Genomic DNA, 23609 nt, shown 5'->3' with positions numbered 1-23609 from the left:
TGGGGGCGTAGGAAGGGTGCACGCTCGGAGGGAGTTTGGGGGTAGGAGGGAGTGCAGGGTGAGGGCTGTGGGGCTGAGGATGAGGAGTTCATGCTGTGGGGGGGTCAGGGCTGGGGCAGAGGATCAGGGTGCAGGGGGATGAGGGCTGGGGCTGGGGATGAGGGGTTCATGCTGTGGGGGGGTCAGGGCTGGGGCAGAGGATCAGGGTGCAGGGGGATGAGGGCTGGGGCTGGGGATGAGGGGTTCATGCTGGGGCAGAGGATCAGGGTGCAGGGGATGAGGGCTGGGGATGAGGGGTTCATGACGTGGGGGGGCTCAGGGCTGGGGCTGAGGATTAGGGTGCAGGGGGGATGAGGGTTCTGGCTGGGGCTGAGGATTAGGGTGCGGGGGGATGAGGGCTCTGGCTGGGGATGAGGATTAGGGTGCGGGGGGATGAGGGCTCTGGCTGGGGCTGAGGGGTTTGGGGCGTTGGGGAGGCTCAGGGTGAGGGCGGAAGGGCAGGGTAAGGGCAACCTGCCTTGCCATTAGTGAATGGCAGGCGCTAGGACCCTGCGGCAGCAGACAGCAGTTCTGTCTGGAGTCGCTCTCCGGCAGCACAGAGCAGGCAGGGGAGAGGCGCGCGCTGCTTTTTGTCAGGCAGGGACGCGGCCCGGCGGGGTGGGGGGACACGCAGGGGGAGGGGTGGCAGGCGGGGGCTGGGACCTGCTCCAGGCAGGACGCGGCGGGGCGGGGGGGGAGGCCCGCGGGGGCAGGGGCCCGATCCAGGCAGGGCCGGGGGAGAGACCCAGCTCCAAATATTGCTGGAGCAAGGCACCCGGCCCTGAATATTCCTGGAGCCCGGGCACCGCACACAGATATAACCTGCCGCCCATGGCCCGTGGACAGTCAATGTTAACAAAATGTTTTGTGGCCCGCCAGCAGCTTACCCTGATGGGCCGCATGCCAAAGGTTGCCAACGCCTGCTCTAGGAATTATTTTGGGGAAGTTCTAGGGCCTATGTTATACAGGAGGTTACACTAGCTTATCACAACAGTCTCCTCTGGCCTTGGAATCTACGAATTATTATGATAATCTAGCCTGACCTCCTGCATCACACGGGTCAGAGAATTGAATTCAGTAATTTCCTGCATGAACCAAATAACACATGAGGATTCACACCAGAAGTGTTCGTGCATTTACTCAATCGGGGCATAAACATAATACCATACAACTTATTCACCAATCACAACTAAGCAACAAAGCCCAAATAGCAAATACTAGGTATCTAGCTCTTGCAGAAAATGTTGTGCTTGAACAATAGAATTTTTTAAAATGGTAAAAGAATTTGCTAAATGTTTTTGATTAATAAATAAATCTGATTAAACCACTTTCTGCTTGTGGATATCCTGTGAGGAGGAAAGAACATAATTTGTTTCTCAGTAACGCTTTCCATCGCTGGGATCTTTGATATTCTGGTAGTAAGTTCCTTTGCAGCCAGTGCAAAATGACACATATTTTAGAAGCTACTAGTAAGGTTCTCAATGGGGAACATTCTCTAATAGCCTAATGCTCCTGAGGGCCTTTTCCAAGCAACATAATCAAAGGAGTATAAGGAAGATTTTTGTCAAAAATCTTATTTATACAAACGGGTTCATTTTTGGAAGTTTTTTTTACTGTAGGGCAAGTCCAGATAATGTGTGAATAGGTTCCTGTGTCACCACAGCCCCTGCAGTCACTGGGGGATTGAGCTGTTTACATTTTATGGTGAATATTTGGAGTCCAAAAGTATTGAATAATAACCTTCTATTGAGCTTCCCTCTAGGAGGGGGACGATAAAGAAGGCATTAAACCAATGCTCTTCTCATTCACTGGATTCTTTTCCCATCTGTAGTTCTTGTATCCTTATGTGAAGAATGTAGAAAGCAACCCTGGGGACTGGAGGAATGCAAAGGTGGGGTAAAGCGATCTCAGGTCCTGCACAGGGTGAACAAAACTGATCATGGGCTTGTGTACACTGTGAACTGAAAGTTGGTATTTAGTTCACGAAGGGTTCACATCCCCCACCCCCTCACTGCTCTCTGCCCAACTCTAGATAAAACTGTCCCAAGGAGCACCCAATACTCAATTGCAACTTGTTCAGTATGGGGGTTGTTGAAGAAAAATCCATTTTGCTGGGGTGCTGATGAGGGGACAGTACACTGTCTAAAATGAAAGAGCTTTTCTGAGATGATGAGACTTTTCTTGGTACTTGGTGCTTTGTTCTTTCCTTTACCACCATCCCCTCTTCCTTCAAATGCGCCACTGTAATGCCCCACAACATTATTTTGACTCCTCTTGTCTTTCTTACTAGCATCTCTTTCCCCTCCTTCCATTCACCTCCGTGCTCTCTACTTCATTAACCTCGATGTTCCCTGCACCATGTCTCCCTTTGAACCCCTCTGCCTGGCTCCCACCCTCTCTACCCCACTGACGTTACCCTCTCCAAAGCCAGCACCGTAAAGCTTCAAAGCCTCTTTTCCATCCCCATCCTTCTTGGCCTGTCCTTTTTCTTTGCTATGGTTGATCACACCCTCCTTTAGAGGCTCTGACCTTCAGTTGCTCTCTTGATCCTCTTGTTCTCTTCTCAATCCACCACATCGCTCTTCTCAATCCTCCTTGCTTCTTACTTTGCTCACACCCCTGTTTTTATGAGCCATCCAAATTCTGGAAAAATCATACCCTGACTCACCACACCGACATAGCTTCTTTTCATACCCATTGTCACCTCTCTGACACAGCTTCTCTTCATATCCTTTGTCACCACTTTTCCCTTTTTTCGGCTTCTCCTTATCTTCCACATCAAATTCAGTTTTCATGTCCTCATCTTCAAGATCCTTCGCAACAGAGCACTAACCTACCTCTTTGCCGTACCCTCTTTTCACTCTGCCCTTGTTCCCTTTGCTTCACCCAAGCCTCATGACTGACTCCTCCCAATGTTTCCTTCTCCCACTCTTGCTCCAGGACTTTCTTCCAAGCAGCCTCATATGCACTGGAATTCATTTCTTCACCCCATCTGCCATGCCTTCACCCTTTCCTTCGTCGAGTGCCTCCTTAAAACATACATGTTCCATGAAGCCTGCCCTTCAAAGATATGGTATCACATGTAAGTCTCACAACTTCCAAAACACTTGCTGTACAGATCACAGCAAGTACACAATATTATTGATATTACCTTTGTTTTCCCTTACCCCTACCTACAGTGTTTGTAATTGTCACTCATCAAGCTATAGTTTCGTTTAGCTCGTCAGAGCAGGGAATACTGTATTTTGTCTAAGTGCCATGCACATTTATGGTGCTGTATGAATAAATAATAATTACAGCAACAATTAGAGCACAGCAAAGGGGGAGGCTGTATGTTTTCTTTTGATAATGTAAAAATATTACCTGGCAATCTGTAGTATTCCTTTACAGGTTTCATGTCATTTAGTTACATGGTAACAATCAGTTTCATGGAGGTATACAAGAATTCAGTGAAAGCTCTAAGCAGATATAATACTGGATGAAAAAACATGTATCTGGAGAAAACTCAGCTTCTGAGAGTCTATATTAAAATTGACATTCCCATCAATAACAAATATAATACTGCTTGCAGAGTTGATATTTAATTTACTGTCTATTGACATTCAAAACCACAGAGACTGCAAAATTTCAATTCAGAAACTTTAACTTGTTTAGTTTTTGTAGTCTGTCTGGCTCTGGATTTAGAAAGCCCAGTTGCATCTGAAAGCAGAGGGAGAGTTCTGCTGAAACTCTGAGTTTTAAGTTTTCTCTTATCTCTGTGTGAATACATGAAAATATTACAGAAGAGGAGGCCTTTTCGCTGTCATGCAAACAGAAGTTATTTTGTGACTAATCTACCTATCGCAGAGTGAGTATTTTGATGCATTGTCATTTGTTATGTTAGCACTCCCATTTTATGATTGGATGAAACACAGCATTCTTGGCCAAATTCTGTTCTCAGTTGTGCCTGTACAACCCTAGTGACTTCAGATGGGTTGCATAGGAAAAGCTCAGCACAGAATTTGGGCAAGTGCATTAAGCAGTAGTATTTTTCTAGCATTGTGCTCACATTGGCCCTTGATATTTATGGCCAAATTCTCTTCTGATGTAACTTCATTGAAGTCATATACATAAAATGGCAGCAGAGAATTTGACCCATAATATTTACATTTCTTATAGCTGCAATGGAATGTATTTTACAAGTAGAGATGTATGTACATTTAGTATACATAACATATATGTATATTAAATGTACATGCATATATAATTATATATAATTACATATGTGTATGTGTATTAAATATATACGCACACAGAGTGGTTGTCATTTAAAATAATCAACATTTGCTAATAGTTACTACCCTAAACTTAGAACGGGAAATAGCTGTGGTATCTCGCATGCCACTGTGGAATAATTGTTGGTAAATGTTGATTTTTTAATGGCAACTCTTCTGTATTAATATACGTATATATAAGACCCTACTTGATTTGTGGGATGATTGTCAAAAAATTGTGGCTGAGTTGTGACAAGCCATGGAAAATTGCAGAAAAGTAATAATGGACATTATTGTTTGCGGTAATTAAGTCCATTATTTCTTTTTTGTGATTATTATGCTGTTGACCATCCAGTGTTCAGAGTGGGGGCTTATGGTGTTGGCTGCCCGGGGCTCCTACTGTCAGCCCTGTGCGCAGTGGGGCTCCTGTCAAAACTGCAGTGGAAGCCTAATATTGTGGAATCCACAATTTCCGCAATATCACAAGTTAAGTGGGGTCTTAGTAAATATACATTCTATTTCCTGAGCATAGCTAGCAAACAAACAAAAAAACCCATCACAGTCACCTGAGCAAAGAAATCACATTTCATGATTATTTCTTCATCAGAAGGCTTCCTATTACGGTGGTGACATCAGAGTTTTGAAATTGCATTTTAGAAACTATAAACATTCTTATCATTTACAGAACTTTATGCAATAGGATGCAAATGAAATAAGTTTATCTGAATCATGATTGGTTTGCCATTTCAGAGGTAAATAATCCAATAAGCACAGAGTTGATTTTGTTTAATTTGCATATAGAAATTTGATTGGTGAAAATGCTGCAAGAGATGTTTTATATTTTTGTCACACTTTAAAGAGCAGCTAATGACCCACAGAGAATTTGGAAAAAAAATTCTATTTACATTCCACCCAATTTATATGCCTTACATTTACATGCAAAGCGGGCCATTGTTTCCTTAGGGTTTATCAGCACCTGCTATTTATTCCCCACCACTAGTCACAGTCCTCTGTGACATCAACCTCATTTCCACACAGCAACCAGTTTTATAATGTATAAATTAGGTGCTCACATTACCTGGCAATTTTGTCGGTGCAAGACATTGTGACTAGCTGCTCTCCCAACAACACACCGTCCCATGTTTGAACTGCATTATGGCATCGGACGGGGATGGTTCCTTCTCCAGACTCAATCTTCGTTCGTAGATGCCCCCGGTACTTTCTTACTATGTGCTTGGTACTGTTCACTGGGTCAGAAAAAAGTGATGATAGAAAGACAGTAATTAAATGTTTGTACAATTGTCTCCTGAGATGAATAAAAATGCCTGTGACACCTCAGCTTGCATCATGGAACCACACATGGGGTCCTTTAAATCAAAGAGGAAATTGGATAAGGTTGCAGCCCATGAGAGCAGCATAATGGATATTTTCAGTGGTTTGCTCTGTCAGCTTTTCACATAAATCTGTGGTTTTAACACAGCATGAATTGAGATAATTTTCACAGTCACCACCGTATTCGAAAAAATGCAGAGGCTTTTTAAGCAATACTGATTTCTTATTCCCTCCAGTATGTTGTGCAGTGCCAGTCTCAGCTCTTGTAAGCTAAGCATGGTCAGGCCAGTTTGATACTTGGTTGGGAAAACTCAGGTGCTTTGAGGAACCAGTGTGAGTGATGCTTTTCCTCTCTGACTCAGTTCTGAAGCAATGCCCAAGCATAATGCTAGTGGAAGAAACATCCCGGAAGGAGATGTAAAACTAAAGTCCAGGCTTGATGTCCCTAAAAATTTCCAACCTGGTGTCTTGACAAAGTAAAACTTGGGTAATTATATTCTGTTTGCCTAAGATTCCCCCTATCATTTCCCTTGGATGAGGTGTACTACACTCTTGTGTGGTGTTGATAGGTTCTGTTAAACAGTTGCCATGCTCCACCCCAGCGCTAGCTGCATTTCAGTAATGTGCAAAATGAGACCTGTAGGTGTGTAGTTTGTACAAAAGAAAGTCAAATTTGTAAAGCGCTTTGATGTTACCACCATTACAGAATTGCATCAAATCTTGTACCAAGTATGTCATGTAAGATGTCAATGGAAAAGTTAGGATTTGCTAAGTAAGATTATCCTGGTTATATGCATGTATATAGCAGGTTTCAGGTCTGTGTGGTCCTTGTTCATCACACAGAATAAAATCAAGGTGTGACAAGTCACTGGGCTGATCATGCCATTGGCAGAGAGCAGCTGGCTTTGTGTGCATTCCCTAGCTGCACTCGGGTCCCTTCTGTCATTTTTCAATGTGTTTGCTTTGTTACAATGTATCCTGCATTGCTAGCGCTAGTTGAAGCAATTGATTGACTTTGGCTGGTGCCAATGGATTGTTTACAAAAAAGCAATGGAAAAATAAATTGCTTCAGAACACTGGGATTAGCAAGTGCAGCAAACACATGTAGAACAGCAATGTCAGCTGTGACCTGCCAGCAGCTACATCGTCTGATCCTCCTGTGATCATTCGCTCTTCATTTTCTTGTGTTTTAAAAATATTGTTGTTAATTCAAGAACATGCTCTGATGCAGCCCAGCTCTTTAAGGGTCTGTCTACGTTATTTCCACAACTATGTCTGGGAATAGCCAGTAGCAGCATGATTTCTTCCCCCATCCCTATCAATACAACTAGCATTTTGTCTTTAGTGTCGTGGGATGCAGTTGTGGGGTGTTTTTTTTTATGATTTGTGTCTATAGTGCTCATCAACAGCACTAACTGAGCACCTCACAAATATTCACCGCCCCGTCTTCTGATCTCACCACTTCTCTTTGTTCAAGTTTCCTCCTCCAATAGGGCCCAGTGGGTGTTCCCCTTATAGGGAGAGTGGTCTGAGAACCGGTCCACATGTCTCTTTAGACGGTGAGGTGAACTGTCTTTTCTCACACGCCTCCAAAAAAAGGATGAGCATCAGCATTTTTGTCATTAAACAACTAGATCATGGGGTGGATATGATGGGATTTGGGCCAGGCAGGACAAACAATCAGCACCATTGCTCCACAGCAAACACAACCAGAAGTAGGACCAAATGATCACAGTGAATTTAGACACAACACTCTCTGGAGGACTGCACACCCAGAACAGCAAGAAGAGTAGCGTTGTGTCCGGCATGGTCTATTGATATAAAAATCTATATTAACTCCTGCATATAGGTTCCCTGTTTACTGGTTCTCTCCTCCTTTCAGAAATGTTCTCTTTCTTCCCAGCCTTTCCCTCCCCATCATCCACACTGTGCTCCAGATATTCTTACCCTCACCAATTCCCACGCCACAGCCTCTCTCCCTTGCAGCCATAGTTCTCCTTTCTCACTCTGAGAGTCAAGCAGTCGAAAACAGCTACCCCCTTTTTACTCACTCTTGTATGTCAAAGCCTGCAAGGTTAGCAAGGGTGGATGGAGGGGGCTGGGATGCAGCTGCCTCATGATTTTAGTGCCTGCATGACAAGGGGAATATTCCCTCATTTACATAATTTTGATTATGCTAAGTAAATATTACCTAGCCAGGGGCAAAGCACCGTAGAAGGAGCTGGCAGAAATAATTAAAGAGGAGTGATCCAGTTCAGAGAAAATAAGAACCAGCCCCTCCAATAACGGCTGGTCATTTTTTTGAATTGAAATCAAGACCAACGGTTCTGTGGGTTCCAAAACATTTGGAAAATGTTTTTTTCCCATTAAACTTGATGTGTGTGCACACTTGTCCCTTCTAGTTCTCTTCAGGACTGGAGCTGGAAGGGCCAAAATACTATGACAATGGCTGCTTTTATGGCATTTCTGCCCTGGATTGGAAGTACCAGTCATTTAGTAACAGATTTTCACAGATCTCCATAGTTTAGTAAATGTAAGAGATCACACAAAACATCTCACCCTTCAAATGCTTACATGGCCTGGCCCAATCTTCCAACTTTGTTACTTTCTTATACAAATTCTACCTAGGGAGAGGGAGAGCAGACAGAATTAGCTGATAGGATTCATGCAGCCATGGCCTGTGCACACTCACCCTGGGATACATTTCCAAAGAATTGATAAGGGATTTTAGCTGCTCAACGGCTATTAAATTCAGTGGCTGCTGTGTGACTAAACCCTTGTGCACTGCTGCATGTCCCAAGATGTTTGCCTCACCAGAATAAACAAAACACATGTTCCAATATGCTGCTCTTTAACGTGTATTAAGAAAACAATGTTTTATTAAAAGCCATACCCTGATCTTTGTTAAAGGTTGGATACTGATCTGATCTTTGGAACACGAGCCCATTTTTAGTTCTTACCATGTCATTAAGCAATGTATGCAAATATAAATATTTATTTTACATTAATGTTTTGGACTGTTTTTGGAATGCACACTGCTTGCTAGACATTAATGTGATGCCAATTGCTGGAACACTCTTTGCCACAGATCACTTAAAAATATCTCCGAGATATATTTATTTATGTACCTTGAAGTTACAAACTACAGTATATTGCTGCTCTCCTGTTCAGTGTGATCAAAGCATCAGTGACTCTGAACATTTCTGAGCTTTGCCATGCTGGTTTTCCAACGGCTTAATCTCAACTAATTGCAGAGGGAGAAGGAAGCTGATGTCACTTCAATCAGAACAAAATGTCAATTCAAACCAGAATTAGAGAGCACAAATTTTAAAATAATTTGGAGTGAATTTATGAGGTATGCTAGATGTAAAATTAGACATAAAAAACAGCCCCTGAGAATTTCGGAAATAAAAAGGTGCTGGAGTATTACTTACAGTCTTGTACATATATACAGACAACGCATATCTAAATTAGTGCCCTAACATCCATTTAATTTGGGGTGCAATCCTTGCTCCAGTGTTGTTTTCCAGGGGCATGTGAAAAAAATGAGTTGTATACAAAACAAAAAAATCCATGTTTATGTATAGCTGAAGCGTACAAAGGAAATGGATGGTGATTAAACAGAATCACACAAGTAAGGCTCTGTCTGAAATTCACATGTGGCTGCCTCTGAGGTTCATTTTCTATTTCCGTGCTTCAGTGGAGGCTGTTCTTTCCTCCAGAAGGGTGGGGGAAAAAAGCCTATCTTGCATTTTTGGAGGCTGGACTCTCAATTCATCAATATGGTTTATAAAGCTTCATAAAGGCTGTTAGGAACAAAGAGATGGAAAAAGGAGTCCTGGCATACAAATGACTTCGTAGTTCAATAGTAATTAGAAATGCATACAAGTTCTGCCACCTCTTCTCATTTTGGGTAGCACTTTTCTATGCAACTAGAGCTCAGCATTTCAATGTAAGGATGGCAGAATATGACTTTTCGTGTATGGTAGTAACATCATCTCCAATTAACATAGGGTGACCGGATGTCCCGATTTTATAGGGACAGTCCTGATTTTTAGGTCTTTTTCTTATATAGGGTCCTATTACCCCCCCACCCCCGTCCCAATTTTTCACACTTTGCTGTCTGGTCACCCTAAATTAACACTAATTCATGTTTGAAAAGTACTTTGAGCTCTTCAGGTTAAAGATAATGCTGGATATAGGTATTATTATATAAATGTACAATAGTATTCTGTGGACTTGTATTGGGGTTGGGGTGGGGGTCATAACACATACTGATTGCTTTGGATGAGTATCTCTGGCTCTTCATTGGCTAGAATGTCAGGCATGGTCAGTGTTCTTGGTCATGTCTTGCTTTAGAGACAGGCACATAAGGAGAAAAAGGCCTAGCGTTTCAAAACCAAAGAGTGATTTTGTGTGTCCCAATTTTTGGCTGCCCACCTGAGAGAATATTTAAGGGCCCTGATTTGCAGATGGTGGGTGCTCAGCATTTTCTGAAAATCAGGCCCCTTTCTGATGTCTGATGTCAGAAATTGTGGCACCCAATATCATTAGTCACATCTGAAATGTAGGCCAAGAGCTTTATCACGTTATTACAGCTCAGGGAGATTCTTGGGGATCATCCCCAAAATCAGTCCAATATTTACGAGGAAAAAGAGGCCCATGACTTTATCAGCTAAAGATAAAACCCTTTACCCTCTTCCCACCTCTCTGTCTTTCTTGGCCGAAATCCTGCTTTTGGATGATAATTCGGCATCCCTTGACTTTATTCAGGCTGTTACCTGAGGTATTTTATCTTTCGCTCTGCACTAATTTTAAACAGAGCATTCTTGAACCCTTCTACTTGATCCATAATCTCTAATCTATCAGTAGTTTCAGGTAGGGGCATTGGAACAAGGGGGGAGTGGAGGCCATGGCCCCGCCACTGTAAGGGTGAGCGACAGTGAGGAGGGGGCAGAGAGGAGTGAGGGTCTTGAATGGGAGAAGAGGCAGTGTAGGAGCAGGGCCTCAGGGGAAGTGGTGATGCAGGGGTTGGGGGTCTGGGGGGACCTCAGGGTGGCAAGGCATAGGGAGCAGGGCCACAGTTTGGGCTCCGGTGGCTCCCCACTTTTAGGGAGCTTCCACTGCTCCTGGTTTCAGGTGTGAAATCCTGGTTCCATTGAAGTTCCTGGGAGTTTGCTTATCTGCGAATTCTGGACAAATGGCAATCAGTCTACCACGTATATAGAAAAACAGTGATGGGAAAGGTTCACGGGAGAGGATCAACATGAATAAACATCTGAAAGTTTAGAAAAGGAAACTGCTGCGTTATTTCTCCTTGTCTGTTTTAAATGGGTTGCTACTGAACTGTGGTTTTCATCTTATCTTGACATGTATGGTCTGTAAGCGATGTTCAGGACTAATAGCCAGGAATGGGAAAATATTACCAGGGACTATGGTCTGTTGAAAGGTCTTAATTTAGTTACATCAAACAATGCCTTCGCACATAAGTATTAGAAGGGTGGGACCTCAGTTCTGTTCCAATGTCTTTTCTCTTCCTTAGATTAGTAAAAGCATAGAAACGTGTGTGAAATGCTCATCCTAGCTGGAGTTATGTTAGAGTGAAGCTAACTAATAAAGACAGAGCATTTTATACTAATTATTAGGGCCTTTTATGTCTTTGGAACAACTTCTAAACAGGCTGCTGTCTCACATGGGGCTTTATCCTTATGAGACCAAACGTAATATAGTGGGAAATATCTATCCTAAGAAATGTGTGTCATGTCACATACTCTCCCTTAGGTGCCTCTTAGCTGGTAAATACGTGCTACCACTTAATGATCCCGTAAAACAAATTATTGCCATCAAAGCCACAAACAGTTGGCTATTGTGCTTGTAAATTATTTCTGAGGGCTCAGAGGAATGAAAATTATTGTGGTCAGGGTAGGGTTCGTCTCACCTACAATTATTATTTTCCGTGCTGAGAACCCAGCCTGGCTCTGGATGAGAATTGTATTAGCACATATCAGAAGAAATCGCAATGTCAGAGGAATTAAGATTCTATGCATGTGGCTTGGAGATACCAATCAAGGAGAGTGCAACTTGAATGCTTCAAGATTATTATTTTTAATTACTAATTGCTCTTCTCATCTAAAATTAGATGTGCCGCACCATCGCTTTGAAAGCGCAGCAGCCCCCGTGGGGCAAAGTATGGAGACCCGTCAAAATTCTAGCTGCCATTTAGGATTTGTGCCTCAGAAGGAACGAACTCTTTGTGAGATTAGTTGCTAGTCACAAAGACTCATTAGATGGTCGCTACCGATAATCAACTAACCCTTTTACAGCTTTGGCACAGGCGGAGCACATCCAGAATGGGGGGATTTTCTGATGCCAACAAGGCAAAAGTCAACAGGAGCTAGAGGCCCACTAGACTCCTAATCCCAGTTCCACAGGATCAGGATGCTGTCTAAAAGTTTTTTCCATCTAAGACTCACCTTTTTATAAACAAATGAAACTTTACTGGTAAAACTGTCAACATTCTGGAATTGTTTTGTGAAAATTTCCACAATATTTTTCATCAATATTTTTAGTAAAATCATGAGAGACATTTTTCATTTACCAAAACCCTAGTTTTTAACCAAGAAAATATGATTTTTTCAATAACTGAAAGCTTTCTATAGCAAGTTTGGTAAACATATTAATAAAAATATTCTGCAAAATTTCATGAGAAACAGAAAATGAATTTTTTCCACAAAATAATTTTCTGTTTTACAACCAACTCTAGTCTTATGTGACGTGACATTCCTGGAATCAACAGGTTTCATGGCCAAGGCTTTCTCACATAAGATGTTCCAGTTAAACTATACGTTATGGGACTCAATGAAGGAGTCACTGGGTGAAGTTCTATGGCCTCTAGGAGTGAAGTTCTGTGTTATGCTAAAGACCAGACTAGCTCATCACAATCCTTTGGCCTTAAAATATATTAATTATTATTATTATTATTATTAATAATAATAATAATACATAGCTCTAGTGTTTTTCATTTTCAACGTTCTATGGTAAGCGTTCATCATAGAATCATAGAATATCGGGATTGGAAGGGAGCTCAGGAGGTCATCTAGACCAACCCCCTGCTCAAAGCAGGACCAATCCCCAACTAAATCATCCCAGCCAGGGCTTTGTCAAGCCTGACCTTAAAATCCTCTAAGGAAGGAGATTCCACCTGCTCCCTGGGTAACCCATTCCAGTGCTTCACCACCCTCCTAGTGAAAAAGTTTTCCCTAATATCCAACCTAAACCTCCCCCACTGCAACTTGAGATCATTACTCCTTGTTCTGTCATCTGGTACCACTGAGAACAGTCTAGATCCATCCTCTTTGGAATCCCCTTTCAGGTAGTTGAAAGCAGCTATCAAATCCCCCCTCATTCTTCTCTTCTGCAAACTACACAATCCCAGTTCCCTCAGCCTCTCCTCATAAATCATGTGCTCCAGCCTCCTAAATCATTTTTGTTGCCCTACACTGGACTCTTTCCAATTTTTCCACATCCTTCTTGTAGTGTGGGGCCCAAAACTGGACACAGTACTCCAGATGAGGCCTCACCAATGTCGAATAGAGGGGAATGATCACGTCCCTCGATCTGCTGGCAATGCCCCTACTTATACAGCCCAAAATGCCGTTAGCCTTCTTGGCAACAAGGGCACACTGTTGACTCATATCCAGCTTCTCGTCCACTGTAACCCCTAGGTCCTTTTCTGCAGAACTGCTGACTAGTCCCTAGTCTGTAGCAGTGCATGGGATTCTTCTATCCTAAGTGCAGGACTCTGCACTTGTCCTTGTTGAACCTCATCAGATTTCTTTTGGCCCAATCCTCTAATTTGTCTAGGTCCCTCTGTATCCTATCTCTACCCTCCAGCGTATCTACCACTCCTCCCAGTTTAGTATCATCTGCAAATTTGCTGAGGGTGCAGTCCACGTCATCCTCCAGATCCTTAATGAAGATATTGAACAAAACTGGCCCCAGGACTGACCCTTGGGGCACTCCGCTTGATACCGGCTGCCAACTAGACTTGAAGCCATTGATCACTACCCGTTGAGCCCGATGATCTAGCCAGATTTCTATTCACCTTATAGTCCATTCATCCAGCCCATACTTCTTTAACTTGCTGGCAAAAATACTGTGGGAGACCGTATCAAAAGCTTTGCTAAAGTCAACCAATAACACATCCACTGCTTTCCCCTCATCCACAGAGCCAGTTATCTTGCCAAGAAGGCAATTAGGTTAGTCAGGCATGACTTGCCCTTGGTGAATCCATGCTGACTGTTCCTGATCACTTTCCTCTCCTCTAAGTATTTCAGAATTGTTTCCTTGAGGACCTGCTCCATGATTTTTCCAGGGACTGAGGTGAGGCTGACTGGCCTGTAGTTCCCCGGATCCTCCTTCTTCCCTTTTTTATTGATCTTCACACAGTTGTGTGAGGTAGGTAACTTTCATCACCATTTAGACCCCATCTGTTTCTTACTTTCACTCAAAAGCATTAACAGTCAGATCAGGTCTGTCTTTTTTTATAGGACTTAGGTCTCCCTTAGGTGCGCTAGGCACTTTTGAAAATCCTACCAGGCACCAATCAGCATCTGGCCTCAGCTGCTGAGCTTTAGCTGTGACTCCCATTGTGACTGCCACGGACTCAGGCCTAGGACTTCCTTTTTTCATCAATGGAATGTGGCTATTTGTGTGATCACATCATTAAGACTACACTGGGTTTTAACCAGTGTGCTAGAAATTTCTTTCTAAACTGGACAAAATGCTTTGTCCTGGATGATTGACAGCAACCCTCCTACTGCTTATGCACTGTGACAAATGACTGGCAAATCCTGAAAGAAGAAACTAACCCCCATATATATATTTTTAAAGATTGAAACGGAAAGGGATTTTTGAGTTCAGGATGTCCTGGATTGGACAGTAGCAGACACCCTGATGCCAGGGGGCAGACTAGATGCATTAGAATCAAAGCAAAAAGAATAATGTTTGTCAAGGGACCTTTTGCCCATGAGGAGCTAGCTCCGCAAGGGGGACTTCAACTCAGCATTGCAACAACTAATGTTTAGGCTCCCTGCTGCCTAGTGGAATCCACAGCCCTGTGTTAGGCACCCAGGCTCCCTCCACAATGCATGGGGTGAGATAGGCACCTAAATCCCTTTGTGGATCTAGCAAAGGGCCTGCATTCCACTTTTGTGACTCTAGTAGTATTCTCAAGTCCTGAGGGGATGGAACTGAGCATTCTGGATGGAACTGAGCATTCTTTGTCATGAGCTGTTTTGCATATTGTTGATCCACTCTGCAGGAAGCCCCAGATGAGTTCACAAATAACTGTTTCAGGGCCAGCCAAATACTTGGACAAATAGCTTGTCTGTGTGAAAATTCCTCCCACTATTCTGCAGACTCCTCAGCCGTGGCCTTTTTCTGATTAATGTAGCCATTATATTGCATCTGAACATTGCTTCTGAATGTAATGTTTTACAAACCAGCAATACCTAGAAACAAAACAGAATCAATAAATACAGTGCAATTCCCCTTGGTGATTCAAGCATTCTATTAAAATTAGGATCTGATTATAGTTGTGGAAATCCATTTGCCTGGACCCAGACAAATAGATTTTGCTTTACACGAAAGCTTTCTAAGGCTCTGGCCAAATCCTAGGCCATGTCTATACTACAGACTTAAGTCGACTTAAGTTATGTGGACGGTCATAAGCCACTTTAATTACATCGGTTGTGCATGTCCACAGAATGCTAGTTTACTGTCTTTAACTAAAGTTTGGGGCTACCCAGAGTTCTCAGGATAGTTGGTAGAATCCCCTACTTTCCCTATCCTCCTCCATACACATACAGACACTCTTGCTCCTAAAAGAAATCTTACTTTATAATATTATTTATAATATTGACAAAAAACCCGCAAACCAAACAGTAGCCAAGAAAGTCACAAGGCAATAAAAAGTAAAATACTAGCTACAGTGACTGGGCTAAGCAAAGATGAGGTAATAACAACAGTTGCCTAAACTGGCTATCTGATACTGAATGCTTTATACCCATTAGCTCCTTTTGTCAGGAACCACAGGTCTTAAACCCTGGTCCCACAGAACTCTTAGGGGCAAGTAAACTCTAACCTGTCACCCAGAGACCTACTAACAGGCAGAAGCTGAACCCTGACAGAGGACACCAGTCCTGGACCCTGGCTGGCAGAGTGCTGGTTTGACACTCTGTACCTCAAAGTCGCACCCTGGAACCTCTATATTCACCATGGTGATATGATTATGGTATGTTCTGTACAAAGTATATCTTGTGAGGTATCATTTTAAAAGTCTTGATCTGTTGAGTGTTAATTTCCTGTTGGATTGTATGAACTGTCATTGTGAAGTTATGAGGCATTGCTATATGTGTTACTGAAATACGTTGGGAGGTTGGGAACACCCACAACCAGCCTTTCAGTTACAACAAAGGAGTATCCATCAATAACCAGACAGTGTTAATGGCTCATCAATGCCCATCAAGAAAAGAATCCACTATCCCAGAGACTCTTTAGAGAAGACAGGTAGGCAAGGGAGACTGCTTGACCAATAGGAACTGCCTGATCCCTACATCACAGCAAAGATCTTTCCAGCAAGCTGGAAGAAAGTATAAAAGAGGGGAAGTGACTTGGCCTCTCCCCCTCACTCCCATCTCACAGGTGCATGGTTGACCCCTGGCTCTCCCCAGGCCCCGCCCCCACTCCACCCCTTCCCCCACGGCCCCAGCCCACCCTGCCTCTTCCTGCCCCTGCTCCACCCCTGCCTTGCCTCTTCCAGCCCAGTTCCACCCCCTCCCCTAAGCGCGCCATGTCCTCGCTTCTCCCCTGTCCCTCCCAGCCTCCTGCACACCATGAAACAGCTGAATGCAGCGGGCGGGAGGTGCGGGGACGGATGGGAGGCATTGATTTGTGGAGCCTGGCAGCAGGCAGGAGGCGCTAGGGGGAGGAGGAGAGAGGAGGGCTGCCGGCAGATGCTCAGCACCCACCATTTTTTCCCCATGGGTGCTCCAGCCCCAGAGCACCCACGGAGTCAGCGCCTGTGCCCCATCTCAACACCTGGAAGAACATCTGAACTGGGGAAAGACTTCGAACTGGGGAAGGATGGTCCCAGGCAGGAAGGTAGTCCCAGCTGGTGTATTGAGTAACCTGCTTGTACCACCTGTCAGGGTGAGACACTGTTTTATTCAACTCTTGCTTATACTACAAGTTTAAGATTTAGAATGCCTGTTTACTTTTCATTTTCTTAATGTAACTATCTCTGACCTTTATGCCTAACACTGATAATCACTTAAAACCTATCTGTAGCTCATAAAGCTGTTTTATATTTTACCTAAAACAGCTGGGAAATATCAGCTCATGTGAAAAACGGTTCTTGCATGTCCACTGCCCTTTTGACAGAGTGGTGAACTAGGTAATGAGCTTACCCTGGCCATGCTTCTGATCAGTGCAAGATGGTACAGTTCTGGGGTGCAATGCTGGGGCGCTGGGATGCCTCTCTATTGATGGTTCATGGGCGATTGAGAAATCATTGATATAACTCAGTTGGATGAGTCCCTGCCTGTGGATGTCTGTGTAAGTGCAGTGCCTGTCAGAAGTTTGTAGCTTGACATCAGCATCACAGTGTAAGAGGCAACCCAGGTTGGTAGGTTTGGAAAGCTCAGGGGTCCAGAGTCGTAAGAAGTAATTTTTGTGCCCAAGGCAAGGGCTCTTTGGAGGCGGCAATTTGGCAGCGGGTCCTTCCCTCCGACAGGGACTCAGGGACCCGCCGCCGAATTGCCGTAGAAGAAGTGGTGGCAGTAGAGCTGCTGCCAAAGCGCTGCCGATCGGCTTTCCGTGCTGAGGCAAGTGCCTCACTCGCCTCACCCTTGTTATGGCACTGCAGGGGTTCCACAGTCCAAGTTGCACCTAGGGCACCCTGTCACAGCTGGAGTCCTTCTATATATACCCAGCGCAGGAACAGGGAGTTCCTTGTGCAGCTGAGATCCATCCTGCTCCTGCAGACTCTGGCTCTGATTATTAGGTCTGACTGCCCATGACTCCTTGCCAGCTCACAACATGCAATGAGAGCAGTCTTCCTCTTTCAGAGCTACCTTGGTTACGATAATGCCAATAATAAAGCCAGCAGGTATTTTACAGTATTGCTTCCCTGTTCTTACTTTTCCTCTGGTAGGCCCAAAGAATTCTGTTAGGACTGGGACTTGTCTGAAGAGTCTCTGCTGCGTACAGAGTTGCTATGCTATGTTAGGACCGAGGGCAGGCCTGTACAGAGCTGTTAACTTGCTGCCACGCTCTGCAATGCTGCCATGTCAGCTGTTCTGAGCCAGAAACTAAAGTCTTTTCTGCTCCCAGCTGAGAACGACTGGCACAATCGACGGGGAAAGCTAACTACAGGGAACACTACGCTGGCTACATCCTCACTGCAGAGTTAACTCAAGTTACCTACACTTGAAGTGAGGGGAGGCTCCAGAGCAGCAGCACCAGTTAACTGAACAGCCCAGCAATCACAGCAAAGCACAGAGAAGTGAGAAGTGCCCGTCACTATTGAGCAGGTGTATAGCTCAGATTAATAGTGCCCCACCTAAAATGACTGTGTCCCACCTATACACTGATTGCCCTGAGGGTAATCTATTCTAAACCACAAAGAACCTCTTTTTGTTTTTTTACCACTGAACAGTACCGAATCAGTAATCAGAGAGGTGAGCTGCTATTTAGATGTTCTGTCTTGAAATGGGAACCTTTTCCTCCTTGCCTCTCCAAGAAACAAACATTTCCTAGCAGAAAAAATAGAGCTACAAATGTGAAAGGTGCCTATTCCGGAGCAGACTATTCAAACAGCAGCTGGGATCAGTAGAGGAGAGGCTGACAATTTTTCTCATGCATTTCTGAAAACACTGACCAAACTCCAAAAAATTTGGACACAGGTTGTGGCTCACATAGCATCACGAGCTGATGATATTTGCATTTTGATGTCAGCTTAGAAGAGGCGGTGTTTGGGGAACTTTTCCCTGAAGAGTAGGTGAACATCTACATGGAGAAGTGATGGGCCATGGAGATCACTGCCTTTTGAGTCCAGTTCGCTGGAAGATGGATTGGCTTATATGGCCTCCTGGTAAGGCTGGCCCTTTTCTGCTGCTTTTGTGCTGAGGTTGGGTTCCTGATCTGAGGATCATACTGTGATGCAATGTTTGTCCCCCAGGTGACCAAACCTGAACCCACAAAAGTTTGGCTTAGTTCTACTAACTCTAGCAGGGCTGGTTTGGCCAGGCTGCCTCCTCCAGAACAGCTCAGTCAACGGGAGGAAACAGAGCTTGGCGCTTGCATTTTCATTGAAGATGGGGTAAAAAGATCAGCAGCTGGAGCCTTGAGTTGTTAAAATCACAACTCCATCTGTGGAGTACATGAATTCAAGGTTTCATGTGGATTGTGTCTTTCCATGTGCTTTTCTCTTCCCCTTCCGCATTCCCACTGAAAAATCCAATTCACATCACACCTCGAAATTACCCACAAATTCAATGACCCAGCTCATATGGTTGCCTGTGGATCCAGTTCAGATGGGAGCTCTATTGAATGTGTATGCATCAGAGTTCCAGCACAGCTGTAGGTTAATAGACAAGCAGGAGGAAGACCCCATGGAGCAGATGCAATGGTGTGTTTCAGACCTACAGGGAGTGTGGGATAAAACACGAGCTGGGCTATCAAGGAGTCAATGGCACAAGGCATGTTAGCAAGAGATAGCAAAGCAGCCCAGGGGAGGAGAGTGGAGACAGCCCTCGGGCGGATTCTATCTATCTGTGTCAATCCATGTAGAGAGAGAGTGCACACTTTGGAAGAAAGATGGCCGCTGAGGCAAAAACTTGCCAGAGGTAGAGAGTTTAGGAAGTTAAGATTCACTGACTCAGGGTTTTTTTTTGAGTGATTCCTTTTACTTCAAAGGAGGCTCATGAAAACAATGAACAAATCAAAGAAGCCGCAAGACACATCAATGACTTGATTATTCTGTAGTTTCCCAGGTGGTGAAAGGTGTAATGTATGCACTGTATTCTGTATAAACCAGTGGAGTATGTTGCAAAAAACAGTGCTGGGATACTGCCCCTAAGCACAGTCCAGGGATGATAGCAGCTGTCTGTACAATGGGCACAACTAAAACAAAGTGGGAGGGGGCACTGGAAAAGGAGAGGTGGTGACAAGGTCCTCTGATTCCTAGCAATGTGTATGTAGAAGGGTTAACATGAGAGTGTGTGAAAAAGTAGTTGGAAGAGGTTGGAAAGTTTGCCCACTGGTTAGGGCACAAGCATAGGATTTGGAGACCTATGTTCAAGTGCCCACTCTTGTAGGCCCAAAGAGGAAGCTAGTTAAATAGAAATTAAAAGGTACAGTCACAAAAGTGAAGTGCCTGCATGCAACTTTTAAAAAAACACCATAACAGAGGCTCAAATTAAATGTATACCCCAAATAAATAATAATAATAATAATAATAATAAAAATATAGTAAGAGAACCAAAAAAGTGCCACCCGTGGCTAAACAACAAAGTAAAAGAAGCAGTTAGAGGCAAAAACGCATCCTTTAAAAAATTGAAAGTTAAATCCTACTGAGGACAATAGAAAGGAGCATAAACTCTGGCAAGCCAGGCGTAAAAGTATAATTAGGCAGGCCAAAAAAGAATTGAAAAGCAACTAGCCAAAGATTCAAAAACCAACAGCAATTTTTTTTAAAGTACATCAGAAGCAGGAAGCCTGCCAAACAGTCAGTGGGGCCACCTACCTCACAGGGGTGGCACGAGATAAACACATTAAAGGCAGTGAGGCACTCTGATACAATGATAATCAGGGGGCATATAAATAGGTTACATAAATAAGCAACTTTACAATCACACAGCAAGGGTACATTATATGGGAAGCTTTAGCTACTGCAAGCTGCACTGCACTGCTTTCTATCAACCCCATACGTGTCCTTTTGACAGAGAGATGCTTTGTGCCTATCTGTATTGGGTCAGTTCTCCCTATAGACCTAGTTGTCTCTTCTTTATAGCTGAGTGATATGAAGGTTGGAGCTTGGTATCCAAAATATGAAGTACTTGTTTCAAACTGTTTGTGTTTGGGTACTTAGCTAGACAGTATACCTGGTCAGCTACAGTCAGATTGCCCCACTGGCTTTTCACAATGTCAAAACCTTTCCTATTGCAAATTCTGAGTCCACCATGGGGATGTGTAGCATTTGGGTTTCATTGAATGGTCCACAATGCTATCCAGGACTTTTTCCTGGGTGGTTATCATTAATTAGTCAACACTGAATTTCATGTGCCATCAACTTTGTTGGGGCTTTCTGGAGTCCCTCCCAGTCTTCTCTAGTCCTGACTAACCTAAATAATTTTGTGTCACTTGCAAATTATGTCACTGACAGATACAAAAATAGACACTCCTCTTTTTCGGATCACTGACAAATATTGTAAACAACAATATGGAACCTAAGGGCACCAACTGCTGCTAACCATTTGTCACGTTGAAAATTGACTACTTATGCTTTGTTTTCTCTTTTAACCAATTTCTAATTCATGACAATTCTTTATTACTAAGTAGTCATGTAGTAATCTGATCAGAAGTAATGTCTGGTGATGGACTGTGTCAAAAGCTTTTGGAAAGTCCAAATAAATGAAGTCAGCTAATTCTCTTTTGGGGCTGGTCCCCACCTGCCCCACCACACACACTGAAGTCAATGGTCATCTCTCCTTTGACTACCATGGGTTTTGGATTAGGCTATTAATCACCATTTTGTGTAGACACCAAGATTTTTCTTGACAGAAGACATGCTGGTTTGTTCCTATTAAAACATGTTTTTCATAACAGATTTTTATAATATTTTTTAAATTGTTTCAGCAAATTTATCTGGCCCTGAAGTATGACTGGCCTTAAATACCTGGATCACCCCAGTCCTTTTGTTTAAATGTAGTGTGGTGCTGGCAGCTGGCTAGCTCAGGTCAAGATTTCAGAGAAGTGTTAAGTGTACCACTTCACTGGTGGGTGAACGTCAAAGGAATGTTAAAAGGTCCTATTGTATATCTAGGCACTTCACTTGTTAGAATAGATGTTGATTGTATTTGTCTTCATCTACCTACATCCCGTTTAACGTATATTAGTGTAACTCAATTAACCTGTTGTTGCTATATCCTTTTTCATGTCCTGTAACTGTAATTACTTTTATACAACTCTCTTTAATTAACATTAGGTCAAAAGGCCTGTATTTACATGTTTAGATGTGAAGTTACTTGATGTGTAAAATCTAATGAAGAATTGTTCCTGGCTATCACATTATGCTTACATTATCTCTAAATGGCCCATCAACCGGAACTGAAGCCTTAAAACTTTGTATGAGAAGGTTGTTGATTTCTAAGCATGGTTCATTATATGAAGAGCAGTGGAAGATCCATAGACTTTGTCTACTTTTAGTCAACAAAGCAAGGTCCACGTGGTGACGAAAACGCTTGCTAAACTGTTTTCAGCTATAAAAAGGCACACTGGGAGTGATTCCATATCTCTGACCCATCTGAACACTGACAGGGGGGTTCCAGATGCAAGACAGAGGTCCCCAAAAGCCATTCTGGGAAACCCTGAGGAACTTATGGAACACTAGCATACATTACATCTCTGCATCATTTGGACTACAAACTCTAATTCACCTGTAATGTATTTTATCTACTTGAATCTCTCAATGACTCTCATTTCCTTTTTTCACCTAATAAATCTTTAATTTACTAAAGAAATTGGCTGTCAGCATTGTCTTTGGTGAGAGCTGAAGTACACCTTAACCTGGGGTACGTGATTGGCCCTTTGGGGCTGTAAGAACCTAATGTGTGATGAATATTGTTTTTAATAACCTTTCATCATTAAGTCCAGCTAGTCTTAGTGGTAAATCATCTGTAGTGCCTAAGGGGACTGCCTGTGGCTCCATGGTGAGACAGTATTTCAGCGGTGCACATTCGTTACTGGCTTGGTGAAATCTAATTATAGAATATACCACCAGTTTGGGTGTCTGCCCTGTTTTCTGACAGTCTGACCAGAGATTGGCCCCTCTGTTGTGAGCCACATACCAGGCGCCATGACAGATAGGTTAAACTTTTATTACCTTCCTAGTCTCTTTTTCTATAGCCCTTGGTGTTGCTGCTTATAGCAGCTTTACCTGCCTTTTCATTTGTTCTCTCCAGAGCTGCTTACTCTCCTCAAGTGTCAATCCTGGCGGATTGTGGGTATCTTGAGGGAAAGGAAAGTTACTTACTTTATCTGTAACTGGTGACTAAATTAACTGCTTCTCTGAAGATATTATCCTGACAGGATTATCATTCACCCTCAGACTTCGGGGTTTATCTTTATATACAGTGAATCAGCATTTACACCTTGTATCTTATTTTTGTTGAGGCCAGTTTTTTGGCCATGATTAAACTGGTTTATCATTTGGGAGCTTCACTTCCAGAAGTGACAGGAATGTCTGGGAGCCAGCATTAACACATGGCAGGTGGTGGAACATGGTGGCTGAGGGGAGAATGGCCCTCACTTTGTCCCACCACTGCTGCCCTCAAAGGATCAAAGTTCTGTAAGAGCTGAGAGAGTTCTGCTGGTCTCACACTAAGGAATCAGGAGTCAGAATCCTGATGGAGTTATATCTTCAGAATTACAAGTAAGTGATAGTCCCTTCTTGGTAGAAGATACATTAACAATCAGAGCAACTCAGCCCTGAGCTAGGAAAAACACTGATGCCATTCTACAGATTTACTCTCTTCTGCTCTGATCACTCATTGTCTCATTTCAGTCATGCTTAAGAGGGATTCGTTTGATCTTTCCTCCTTCAGCTACAGCCTGCATTACAGCCATTAGTTACAAACACCTGGGCTACGTCTACACTAGAGAGCTTACAGCAGTGCAGCTGCTCTATGCCGATGGGAGAGAGCT

General features: G+C 43.4%; 1 protein-coding gene across 1 annotated transcript in view; it reads right to left on the bottom strand.

Annotated features, from left to right (window-relative positions):
- The window catches only part of ADARB2 (adenosine deaminase RNA specific B2 (inactive)), a 406044-nt gene that overhangs the window by 27916 nt on the left and 354519 nt on the right, over window positions 1-23609 (bottom strand). The window contains exon 7 of the mRNA XM_045006327.1: window positions 5371-5539. Coding sequence (XP_044862262.1) covers window positions 5371-5539 — 169 coding nt within the window. The remainder of the gene's footprint in view (window positions 1-5370; window positions 5540-23609) is intronic.

This window comes from Mauremys mutica, chromosome 2 (genome assembly GCF_020497125.1).
Source record: "Mauremys mutica isolate MM-2020 ecotype Southern chromosome 2, ASM2049712v1, whole genome shotgun sequence".
Taxonomy (NCBI): Eukaryota; Metazoa; Chordata; order Testudines; family Geoemydidae; genus Mauremys; species Mauremys mutica.
This window is presented reverse-complemented; position numbering and strand designations above follow the sequence as displayed.